Source organism: Macaca thibetana, chromosome 5 (assembly GCF_024542745.1).
Source record: "Macaca thibetana thibetana isolate TM-01 chromosome 5, ASM2454274v1, whole genome shotgun sequence".
Taxonomy (NCBI): Eukaryota; Metazoa; Chordata; class Mammalia; order Primates; family Cercopithecidae; genus Macaca; species Macaca thibetana.
Genome location: NC_065582.1, coordinates 182,016,931 through 182,029,388, shown reverse-complemented (window position 1 = coordinate 182,029,388; position 12,458 = coordinate 182,016,931). Strand labels below are relative to the sequence as shown.

The 12,458-nt window shown below is 61.9% G+C and overlaps 2 protein-coding genes across 7 annotated transcripts in view; one reads left to right on the top strand and one right to left on the bottom strand.

Annotated features, from left to right (window-relative positions):
- The window catches only part of LRPAP1 (LDL receptor related protein associated protein 1), a 768,843-nt gene that overhangs the window by 277,797 nt on the left and 478,588 nt on the right, over nucleotides 1-12,458 (bottom strand). The gene's annotated exons all lie outside the window — the stretch shown is intronic.
- Nucleotides 1,760-3,881, top strand: ADRA2C (adrenoceptor alpha 2C). Its single transcript, XM_050792133.1, has one exon. It carries the CDS (start codon nucleotides 1,982-1,984, stop codon nucleotides 3,350-3,352), a length of 1,371 nt encoding a protein of 456 aa, XP_050648090.1. The 5' UTR covers nucleotides 1,760-1,981; the 3' UTR covers nucleotides 3,353-3,881.

Sequence of the window (12,458 nt, the reverse complement as noted above, 5' to 3'; positions counted from 1 at the left end):
CGTCTCTGCGGAGACAGACAGGCTCCTCAGTGAAGCTGAGCCGCTGAGAACAGGACAGGCTCTGAGACTAAAGCTGGCACCCTTCAGGAGCTTAGAGAGAAGCTGCCCCAGGCCACGGGCATGGATCGGCATCCCAGGGGCGGTGGGCAGTCACTCCAGCCCCTCCTCATGATGACCTCCTGGGCACCCAGAAGCGCCCCTTCCCCGCCGGCTCTAGATACAGGATGGACAGCTTCCCTACCTCTCCCCTGCGGGCCCATGCACGGGGAGGCCAGCCAGCAGGGTTGCGTTTCTGGACGTCTGGGGGAAGGCTTGTCCCTTCGGTCCTAGCAGAGAAACACATCAGGCCTGAGAACTCCAGCTCTCCTCCTGGACCACCTCGTCCCTCGAGGTCCCTCTCCCACAGACCCCAGGCTGACTGGAGGCAGAAGCCAGCACCCAACATGGGCCACAGAGTGACAGCGCACATCTGCAGAACGGAGGTGCACGGACTGGGGCGAGGGTACACGGGTGCTACCTCAACGGCCGCTCTCCCCTGAGCCCACCCTTGCAAATAGCTCATCATCCAGGCAGCTCCGTTCTGGGTGTTTGTCAGAGGTGGTGACTTTGAACACTTCTCCATCCTTTAAAAGCATGGCCTGAGAGCCTAAGGATTAAACTTCAATCACTGCTAACATGGGTGCAGAGCTTGGGAGCTTGCCCAGGGCTTCCACAGTCACCGCCGTTAGTTATGATTCATGCTCCAGCAGCGCTGGGAAGGGGGCCGAGGGAACTGAGGCCGGGGTGGGTGTGGAGGTGGCTCTGCCGGGGAGCGCCGATCCGGGATGTGGTCCGGACCCTGAGCTCGACAGGACCTGTGCGCACCCAGGCAGCGTCGCGTCCTCCCCCAGGCTGCGAGAGGTTGCTCTGCCATCAGGCCATGGACCCCGAGCCGCCCGTGCTGCGTGCGCGCGTGTGCGCGCCCCCGCCTGCGCCCATGCCTGCGCCGGGGGAGGCGAAGGAGGCTCCCGTCTTAGAAAGAGCAGCTTCTGGAACTCACCGCCCAGGCCGGCCGCCGCTCGGCCCAGTCCCTCAGGCTGCAGGCGGCCCTGGAGAGGGCGCCCTCGCCGAGCGCGCGCCCCGCGCCGCCGCCCCGGACTCCTCCCCGGCGCCGCGCGGGCAGGTTCGACCAGGCGGCCGCGGGCTCCGGCTCCCGGCCCGCTCCCCAGGGCCCGCGGCCCGCCCCGCCCCGCGCGCCCGCCCCGCTGCGCAACTCGACCCAAGTTGGAAGCCAAGGCCAGGCGGCCACACTCGCGCCCAGCGCAGGGCGGCGGCGGCGGCGGCGGCGCAGCTCCGGTGAGCTAGGCGGCTGCCGCACGGCCGAGCCTGGACCGCGGGGGGCGCCCGCGCCTGGGAGCAGCGGGAGGACTCGCGGCGGCGCCGGCGCCCCGCCCGGGAAAGTAAAGTTGGAGCCGGAGGGAGCGCGCGGGCGCGGGGGCCCGGAGGAGCGGCGGCCGGCGCCCCGGCGCGCCGAGCCCTAGCCGGCCGGATGGGAGGCAGAGCGCCCGGGCCGCCGCCGCCTGTCGCCTGCGCCCTGGCCGGGCTCCGGGGCCGCGGGGCCGCTCAGGCACGCCCGCTCGGGCGCCGCGTCGCCGTGGGCTCGCCGCCGGGGCGCTCCCCGTGAGCCGGGCCGAGGGCGGGGCCGCGCGAGGACCCCGGGACCTGCCCCCCCTCCCCCCGCCGCCGCGTCGCCGCTCGCTCCGGGCGCCTCCTGCTCTGCACTTACGCGCTCGGCAGCTGCGGGGAGCCCGGCAGCCACGCTCTCCGGCTCGCCGCCCGCCGAGCCACCACGGCCGAGGGCCGGCTGCGGGGCGCCGCGGTCCCCGGCGGGCGCGCCCGAGCAGCAGGCGGCGATGCGGGCGCCGACCCCGGCTGGGGGGCGCCCAAGCTGCCGCGGCTGCTCCCCGGCTCCAGCAGGGACCGCGTAGCTCGCGGGAGGACCATGGCGTCCCCGGCGCTGGCGGCGGCGCTGGCGGTGGCGGCAGCTGCGGGCCCCAATGCGAGCGGCGCGGGCGAGAGGGGCAGCGGCGCCAACGCCTCGGGGGCTTCCTGGGGGCCGCCACGCGGCCAGTACTCGGCGGGTGCGGTGGCAGGGCTGGCGGCCGTGGTGGGCTTCCTCATCGTCTTCACCGTGGTGGGCAACGTGCTGGTGGTGATCGCCGTGCTGACCAGCCGGGCGCTGCGCGCGCCACAGAACCTCTTCCTGGTGTCGCTGGCCTCGGCCGACATCCTGGTGGCCACGCTAGTCATGCCCTTCTCGCTGGCCAACGAGCTAATGGCCTACTGGTACTTCGGGCAGGTGTGGTGCGGCGTGTACCTGGCGCTCGATGTGCTGTTTTGCACCTCGTCGATCGTGCACCTGTGTGCCATCAGCCTGGACCGCTACTGGTCGGTGACGCAGGCCGTCGAGTACAACCTGAAGCGCACGCCACGCCGCGTCAAGGCCACCATCGTGGCCGTGTGGCTCATCTCGGCCGTCATCTCCTTCCCGCCGCTGGTCTCGCTCTACCGCCAGCCCGACGGCGCCGCCTACCCGCAGTGCGGCCTCAACGACGAGACCTGGTACATCCTGTCCTCCTGCATCGGCTCCTTCTTCGCGCCCTGCCTCATCATGGGCCTGGTCTACGCGCGCATCTACCGCGTGGCCAAGCTGCGCACGCGCACGCTCAGCGAGAAGCGCGCCCCCGTGGGCCCCGACGGTGCGTCCCCGACCACCGAAAACGGGCTGGGCGCGGCGGCAGGCGCGGGTGAGAACGGGCACTGCGCGCCCCCGCGCGCCGACGTGGAGCCGGACGAGAGCAGCGAGGCGGCCGAGAGGCGGCGGCGCCGGGGCGCGCTGCGGAGGGGCAGGCGGCGGCGCGCGGGCGCCGAGGGGGGCGCGGGCGGCGCCGACGGGCAGGGGGCGGCTGAGTCGGGGGCGCTGACCGCCTCCAGGTCCCCGGGCCCCGGCGGCCGCCTGTCGCGCGCCAGCTCGCGCTCCGTCGAGTTCTTCCTGTCGCGCAGGCGCCGGGCGCGCAGCAGCGTGTGCCGCCGCAAGGTGGCCCAGGCGCGCGAGAAGCGCTTCACCTTCGTGCTGGCCGTGGTCATGGGCGTGTTCGTGCTCTGCTGGTTCCCCTTCTTCTTCAGCTACAGCCTGTACGGTATCTGCCGCGAGGCCTGCCAGGTGCCCGTCCCGCTCTTCAAGTTCTTCTTCTGGATCGGCTACTGCAACAGCTCGCTGAACCCGGTCATCTACACGGTCTTCAACCAGGACTTCCGGCGATCCTTCAAGCACATCCTCTTCCGACGGAGGAGAAGGGGCTTCAGGCAGTGACTCGCGCCCGTCTGGGGATCCTGGACAGCTCCACGCTCAGGGCTGGGCAGAAAGGGCGGCCCAGACGGGAGCTTTCCCAGAGACCCGGGGATGGATTGGCCTCCAGGGCGCAGGGGAGGGTGCGGCAGGGCAGGAGCTTGGCAGAGAGAGAGCCGGGCTCCGGGGAGTGGGGAGGAGAGAGGGGGAGACCCCTTTGCCTTCCCGCCTCAGCAAGGGGCTGCTTCTGGGGCTCCCTGCCTGGATCCAGCTGTGGGGGCCCTGCCGAGGTGTGGCTGTGAGGTCAGGGTTTTAGAGAGCAGTGTCAGAGGTAGCTTCCTAAATGGGCAAGCAAGGAGCCCCCCGAAACACACTACCACTCCCCATCCCCGTCTGACCAAGGGCTGACTTCTCCAGGACCTAGTCGGGGGGTGGCTGCCAGAGGGCAAGGAGAAAGCACCGACAATCTTTGATTACTGAAAGTATTTAAATGTTTGCCAAAAACAACAGCCAAACCACCAAACTATTTTCTAAATAAACCTTTGTAATCTAATGTTGGGTGCCGCAGTCAGTCCTTGAGCTTGGGGGCTGGGAGTATCTTCCAGCCCCTCACCCTGCCTGACACCCTCCGCCTTCCTCAGCCCCGCAAGGCTGGACGGAGGGCACCCTGGGCCTCTGGGTTGCAACTTCCCTCTTGCATGAGAAGGAGGGGGTCTTGCTTTTTCTCAAGCTAATGCTTTATGTACATGGAAAATATGTACTCAAAATTCCCGTACTGAGAGTAGCGAAGAGGGGAAAGGAGCCTAGAACCCCCAAGTTATCCCCAAGTTTAGATTCTGGGGGACTGTCTTTCCCGCATTCCCATCCCTGCCCGTCCCCACTCTGATATTCAGAGCCTCCTGGTGGAAAGAGGTGGGGCTCTTCCAGTCCAAGCCTCCTGGTAGCTTTGAGCTAGTCCTCCGGGCTCTGAACGTTTTGTGGGCGTGGCTCTTGGGTGGAGAGAGGGTGGGCATGAGGCCGGCAAGCCCCCACACCATCATTCTAGACCAGAGGCCTGGCCAGAGCCAGGTTGAACAACAGGCACTTTCTTATTTCCTCAACAAACTGAAAGTCATTGAGGCCCCAGAGCAGTGGAGTGGGACAAGCCAGCAGTGGCTGGGGAGGGGCCTGGGGCCGGCCTGTTTCCTGCAGTGCCCTCAGTGTCTCCCCAGTGCAGCCCTGCCTTTCCCCCCTGCTCCACCGTCAGGCCCAGCAGGTGTCCCCACTGTCCCCACTGCTGCTTGAGGAAGGGCAGTGGAAGGTGGGGGATAGAATACCGAGGTGGGCTTCCTGGTGCTGTACCTTCATGGTGTAGGGACCGCTGAGACTCAGCCGTTTCACAGGGCCTGGAAGCTGCCAGGATGGCTGAGGTGGAGGGGCAGAAGTGGGCCCTGGGCCTGGTAGGAGCTGGGCAGGGGTCCCCCCAACACACACGCACAGCTCGGTAGGAGTGCAAGGGCTGTGTCAGGCCTCCTGCTTGTGACCATCCATTCCCCATTCCCGTCCCCCTTCCCATCTCTGGGAGGCCCCCCTGGGCTTCCCTGCGTGTACCCTCCCCTCCCAGACCCTGCCTGCCCAGCTCAGCCCAGATCCATCCTGGATACCCACCTCGCTGTCTTTGGCATGGGGGGCCAGGGTCTGCCTGGGGAGGGGTCAGCCCTGGGTCCTGCGTTCTTCCGCGAGCCCCCGTCCGCGAAGTCAGGTTACAGAGCAGGGGGGCCTGACTTGCCAGAGTTGGCCCTTGGAGAACCCCCTTGCCGCAGCTGCCTGGCTTCCACTCCAGATAATGCGTCTTCAGGATGCCCCAGCTGAGAACTCTCCCAGCCGTGTCCACAGCTGGCACGTGCTAACGCTCGCACCTGCGGCGTGCTAGGCTCAGACACAGGTGGGAAGATGCAGACAGCAGTGGGGGCAGGGGAGGGGTGGAGAACATGGCCAGTCAAGGCTGATGAGGACATCCTTGACCTTCCCCGACCAGGCCTGGGCAGGGAGTCCTGAGCTGTTGGCCCAGCTTGTCCTGGAGCTGCTGCACTGGCTCAGACAAATCCCTGCTCTGTGGGCCTCGGTGCCCTACCTGGGAAGTGGAGGGGGTCCTGGGAGCCCTCTTGGGCCCTGCCAGGCTTGCCAATCTGTGGGGCAATCTATCCTCTGAACCTGGGACCACAGGAGACCCCACCTCAGAGACTCTATGGCTGGCATCGCACCTAGGGATACTCCGAGGGCAGGCCTTGGGGCTGCGAGGGAATCACTGCACACACATGGAAAAGACCCCAGAGCTCAGGATTTCTGCTCCAGAATCTGCATCTTACCAAGCCGGCAGGAGGGGCCCAAAATTCACAACTGCAAGATGGGAGGGCAGACCCCCAACCCTCCACCTGTCAGCACTCAAGACCCCCAGTCCCACCCAGGGCACCCTTCCCTTCAGAGCACCAGCATTTCGTGTGATAATTTGACATTTCCTGGGGCTGAGAGAGGTGGATTAACCTGCCTGAGGTCACACAGCTGGTGATAAGACCTGACAGGGCTCAGGTTTCCTGGCCCCAAATTCAACCAGATAACAAGTATTTCTTGAGTATCTCCACCAGCTCCTACTGCCTCCTGGCAGGTCTTCAGGAATGGGCAACTTCCCACAGCTGAGGGCAGACCCCACGTGGAGGCCCAGCATGAGCAAGGGGCTGGAGGTAGGAGGTGCCAGTATGTTTTAGGAAATGGGGTGCCAGTATGGGGAGGGGGAGACGACACAGGAGGTTGGGCAGAGGGGCCGTGTGCCAGGCTGCAGGGGAGAAGCCGGTGGGAGGGTGTTTGGACAGAGTGTCAGGTTTTGATCTGAGCCCCTGGGGGCTGTGAGGTCTGCAGAGGAAGCACAACCTCCCAGGGCTGGAGCCTGCCCTGTCACATGCTTAGCAGTGTGGCCTACTGAGCATGTCATCTCCGAACCGCAGATCCTCCTCCCTGCAAGGGGATAACCACAGCCCCCCACACCCAGGGCTCCTGGGGGATTAGCTGCGAGGATACAGCAGGGCACGCAGCCTGGTACACGCTCAGGGAAGAATGTCAGCAAACCTTCCTCCTCTTCCTGTCCTGACCCCGCCAGTCGCACCCTCCGGGGCTGTGGCCGGGACTGCAGCCGGCAGATGTTCACCACTCGATCTTGATTGCCGCCTGGAGAGACTTTCTTTTCAGCTGGATAAACAGACACGGAAACCTGGCTTCTCACCCTGCCTGCTGCAGGAACACATGTCACCTTGCTCTGAGTCCTGGTCTCTTCATCCATGAAGGGGGCACTGACACCCACTCCGAGGGTAACATGAGCCCCGAGTGTCCCCAAACCCAGCCTGGGAACCACCTACCAAGAGGACTTCTCGATGCCCAGAGCAAGGCCCTCCCCTCTGCCGACCTGCCCACCATGGCCCCTGCCTCCCTGAGTGGCTCTCCTCTCCACGGACGAAGGCTGGGCCTGTCTCTCTTCTTCATGCCGACTTCATGGAGCCAGAGTGGCCTGATGTCAACCCCTGCCTGTGGTTGAGGAAACTGAGGCCCAGAGGTGACTATGTGGCCAGGGACCCCTAGGGGTGAGGAGGCAAACTGTGGACCCAGAAAGGTCCCTTTGCAGAGAGCCTGGGCTCTGATCCCACCCCGTCCCAAGCCAGTGCCGTAGGTAGCATGGGATGCATTCCTGGTCCGGGCCACAGAGCAGTGTTTTCCACGACCGGTTTCCTGTGCAGAGCTCCCCGTTGGGCTCTTGGGAGATTTCAGGCAAAATAAAATAAAGCAGCCACTACCGACGGAGGAGGGCTTGCCCTGCGTGGAGAGTGCCGGCTCGAACGCCCTCCTGCTCAGGGTTCCTGTGTACCTGGCCCAAGCCTATCACAGATGCAGCTCCTACCAGATATACATAGACATGCATATGTTTTCATTAACTCCTGTATTTTAATCCCATGGCTGAGTTGGTAGGAAAGGAGGGAAAAGAAAAAATCCAAATTATTCCATTGCAGCTCAGTGTGGAATTCAAAAGGAAATATTCCTTGGTGCAGGCAGCAATGTTCGTACTTTATAGAAGCAGCTCCAGGCTTTGGATCCTGCCCCCGACTCCGGGGGTGGGGGCTGGGGGTGGGGGGAAACACGTTGCCGTGGCACTTGCTGGCGAGGAAGCCGCCCTTCCCGGCTGTGCTGGCAGCCGGCTGTATTTTTATATCACATCCATCGGCAGGGCTCAAATATTCCAGTGCCGCGTCAGATCAAAACACACGGCGCCTGCAAGTCCATCTCCAGTCTGGTTGGACAGCCACGGCCCCTCCATGTCCCCACTGCCATCAGCCCATGGTGGCCTCCACGTGCAAGGGGTGGGGGAGGAGCAGCCCTGTGTGGAGGGCCCTGTGCGGAGTGCCACAGGCACCCCTTTATGCAGGTACCTCCACCGTCCCTGGGCAGGCATGGGCAGCCTCCGCTATGTGCCAGGGGAGATGTGAGGGTCATGACATGGATGTGCGCTGGGGCCTGACAAAGACGGGAGGGTCTCTAGAGCTGAGGAGCAGAGGAGGGAGACAGCCAAGTCTTCAAGGCCCAGGGGAAGCTTTTCCATCTTGAGGTCCCCGTTGTCCTCCCACTGGGTTTGCCTTGAGTGGCCAGGGGACCTCCAGCCCCACTCCCGACGGTCCACACCCTCTGTGACCCAGCAGGACCGTGGAGAGCATGGATTGCAGCAGGCAGTAGAGGAGGATGGGGAGACTGGGAACCTGACAGGCTCCCTGGGGCCACGCCCTGCCTGACCCACCAGTGTAAATAGGCTGCAGTGTCTCCTGCCAAGGCTAGGGCCTCTACTCTAGCAGGGCTCAGTGCCACCCCTCTGAGATCTGCCTGGGAAGCAGAGTCAACTGCAAACTCTGGGCCAAAAGAAAGCTCTGGGGACCAAAAATGCCTTTCCTTCCTGCCAAGAGGGTTTGTGGCTGCTCCCAGTAAAAGCCTTGGGTACAATAGTGTTGTGATGGTCCTGATAAGGAATCAAACCAGGCAAGGCAGAGGTGGGGCGCTGGCCCAGAAAGCTCAGTTAAAGACATTCTGCCCTTATGTACGAGCACAAAACATGCCCAGAGCTGCCTGGCAGCCACGGAGAAAAGGGAAAAAGGATAGAAACTCCCTCTCGCCACCTGATGCATGGTTGACAGGAAAGTCTGTAGACCAGGGGTTGGCAGCTAGACTCACCTAGAAGACCACCAGTCCCACAAGGCCTCCACAACTCTGGAGACTCTGCCTCCAGGGGAGGGCTTTGGGGACTGCAGAGAACCCCAGAGGGACATTCATGCCAGATTCTCTATTGGAGTGGGGGAATGGTCAAATCCCCATCCTAGCCTCCATCTCCAGCTGCACCAGACTGGGCCATTTTATGATTCATTCCAGCAACACTCCCGTCAGGCGCTGGCTCTGCACTGGGGAGGCTGTGGGGGAGGACAGCCATGGGGGAGTGGCTCCCAGCCCAGTGTCCCAGACTGGCCCTGTGGCTGTGCAGCCTCCACTGGCCCAGCATGATCCCACCCTCCTGGGCTCCCAGGCAGGTCACGATCTGCTGCCGCTCCTCCATCTTCACCTCCGTTCATCCCGCTTCCTGCTGTGGCGTGGCCATGCCCTATGCCTTTGTGAATTAATGCTTTGTCCTCCAGGAGTGCCCTTCCTGCCTGGTGTCACATGACAGCCTCACACATGGCCTTCACGACTCAGACCAGGCCCCGTCTCCAGAGCACCCCTGGAGCCTCCAACCTTGCCCTCCCCCAGCCCCAGGTCCCAGAGGCTGGACTAGACACTGCCCCGCTCAGTGCAGGGAGCCCAGCGGGGCACAGGGATAGTGAGTAATCCATCCAGGCGGCCGCTGGGCAGAGCAGGCCTCCCCCAGGGTGTGGAGCCACCCATCCTCTCCCACGTGGAAGTCCTGAAAGGATCATCTCTGGACTCCAAACCCAAGAGTCACCCCTGCCGTGCCCACTGTGCCAGGACACGGGCCCCCAGGCTGTCAGTGAGAAGCTTCTTGCAGCAAGAGGCCAGTGTGCGGGGAGCTGGGGGCTGGTGCTGCAGGGGACGATTTTCCACCTCACGTGCAGCCCGGCTGCTGCAGCGTCTGCTCTGCTCTTGGGGGCCGGGCTTTTTCCTCGGTTAATCAGCTCTTAACTGACTGCAGCATCGATGAAAACAGACATTTCCATGCCGCCTTTAGAAGCCCAACTCGACTGTTAGACTCCTCAGCAAGTGCTGGGGAAAGAGATACCCGAGGGGCCGTCTAATTCAATAGCCTCCTTCCCACTCTGCAGAGGCCCAGAGAGGGTGGCTTCACGCATAATGACAAAGAGCAGAAATGACAGTGACCCCAGCAGCTAGCGTTTGACATGTGCCCACCGTGTGCCAGGCTTTGGGCCAGGTGCTCTGTGCATGTACCTTTCATGATTCTGCCAGGCAGGATCGATGCACCCATTTTACAGACGAGAAAACTAAGCTCCAGAAAGGGACCGCCATAGAGAGATGCTGCCTCAGAGCCAGACACTGGGCCGTGCTCCGTACTCACCCCACCACAGGGGATCCCTCAGCGAGCCGTCACCGTCCACGATATTAGCTTCATTTTACAGATGAGAAAACCGTCTCAGAACGCGCATGTGACTTCTCCAATTTGTCTTCTATCTTCCGCATCCGGCGTCCACGCCGCCTAACTTTGAGCTGTCGCTCTGCCTTTTCCATTGCAAACAATGCTTAGATTACACGTTGAGCCAATGGGATCAGACAGGGCTCAAGAATCATACTCCACCAGACTTGCTTCATTATTTTTGACATAACTCGTACTCTTAAACCTCGGCAGCTCCACAAAAACAGCAGAGCTGTGCCCCTTCACAATGGGAATAAGGCCTGGCTCTGTATTTATTATGTCGTCTTAGAAACGATTCAGAACAATGAGGCCACTTTTAAAGATCACCCCACCCAGGATACACAATGCCAAAATGTTTGTGGTGAAAAATCAGTTACCCGTTTCCTAGAGTGTGCTGCCATTGCAAATTGAATTTCAAGCAAAATCAGTCCTCTTCTAATTGGTCCAAATGAAGCTGTTATTCAAAATTGATTGCTGTTGTTTCCGCGATGGTTCAAATAGGAGGCAAACGATAGAGAGATTCTCTCCTCTCCATACCAACTGCTCAGTAACCTACAGAGCCAGGCAGTCACCAGCGCCACGGCTGGGGCTCCCTGCAAGGTGGGGTTTGCTGAATGCAGGGGCGTAATTTGCAAATTGGGAATAAACAGACGATTGATCATGTGCCAGGAGAGGGCAGGAGGGCTGTACGAAATTGATGGATATCACCTGGACCCGCTCAGGGCTGTCTGTTTCAGAGCCTCGTGACGAAGAAGCCTCTTCAGGGACCCCCTTATGAGGATGGGATGAGGAATGACTGTGGGTGGCGCCTCTGTCACCTGGCACTGTAGGTTTCTCAAGGTTGCTAACGTTGGACATGCAGGCCCCAGGGTTTTGGGCCCCCGACTCAGGCTTGAAACCTGACTGAATCATGCGGTGCCCTGAGCCTGCGTCCTCTGGAAAATGGGCCGAAACTCATCCCGCTGACCTCCCACAGCTTCTGTGCGGAGCCAGTGAGGACCCTGGAGACCCCAGGAACAACCGTAAAACACACTCATTTAAGGGCTGGGCTCTGCAGGGCGTTGGTTCTGGGCAGATCAGGCCTAGTCTTAACCCCAAAAGCCCCAGCTGGCCTGTGCCAGGCCCTCCAGGTGCGTGGCCACTTGACCTTGCGGGCACTGGCCACCTGGGGAGATGAGGGGCTTCCAGAGGCCTGGATCACAAGGTGGAGGCGGGGTAGGTTCACAGGCCTCCTCTCCACGGGGAGGACGGCCCTGGCTGGAGGGGAGCGGCTTCCTGGACAACTGTGCACAACCCAGGTTCTCAGACCCTGTCCTAGGATGGGAGGAAATTCCTCCAGGCAGCCTGCTTCTGTCTCACCTCACTCTCAGGCCCCGCACAGAGGCCTGCACACAGCAGGCACTTAATAAATGTTGGAAGAATTTATGTGAATGTGTCAAATGCATAGTTCTGCCCTCAAGGTGGCTCTGACCCTGTTGGGGAAGCAGAACAGTATCTTCAGAGCAGAGGTAGCAGGGAGGGAGGCTCCGTACCCCACTTTCTCTTCCGTCAGATGGAGCTGATGATGCCAGGCTCCCAGGTCTGGGTCCTCTGGGAGATCAGATCCGTGCTTGTAACGGACATGCTCCTTGCCTCTTCCTCTGCTCAGTCCAAGGAGCAGGGGTGCCTCCAGCACCACGGGGTGCCCCTGGTTCACTCAAAGCATCTAGAGACTGCCTGGACCCATTCTACTGATGGGGAAACTGAGGCTCAGAGAGGCTTCTCTAAGATCACTGTCCACTCAGAGCATAAAGTTGGGGCCACTGGGATCATCTCCCTCCCAGCTCCCCTTGCTGGCTCCTCCAAATAACCAGAAAAGCTGCAAAAAAGAGTCGGGGGCAGTGGGGCCTGGAGGGGTGCCACCCAGCTATGCCGTGGGCCCTCTGCATTTAGGGAGAGGCGGCCACAGCAGGGAGTGGGGAGTTTGTTTCGAATAGAACAGCACAGGCTTCAGGCTGGAAGAAATGCAAGGGTGCCACGTCCCAGCCATCTGGACAGTCTCCAGCGGGGGCTGAGTTGCCCACCCCCTACATACCTCCAGTGACAGGGAGTTCACCACCTCCAGTCCTAGCCCCAGGACAACCCAGTCGGGATGAGCACGCCCTGACTCTCGGGAATTTTCCATTTTACTAAGAGGGAAGCTGCCTCCGTGAACGTTCAGCCCTAGGTCTTAGGTTGACGGAAACATTTAGGGCTACACTTGTCACTCCCCCTGCCTCCTTGCTCTCTTTCAACATGTGTTTGTGTCCATGCTGTGCCCTGCACTGATCTCGGGAGTAAGAACAGGAAAGGCACTGGGAGCCCACAGCCAGTGAGGACACCAGCGCTAGTCAGGACCCCGGGGAGGAGCTGGCCAGCTGTTGGGGGGCTCAGACTCAGGACAGCTGACCAGCGGGAGCAGACAGAGAAAGTGCTTAGAGATGAGGT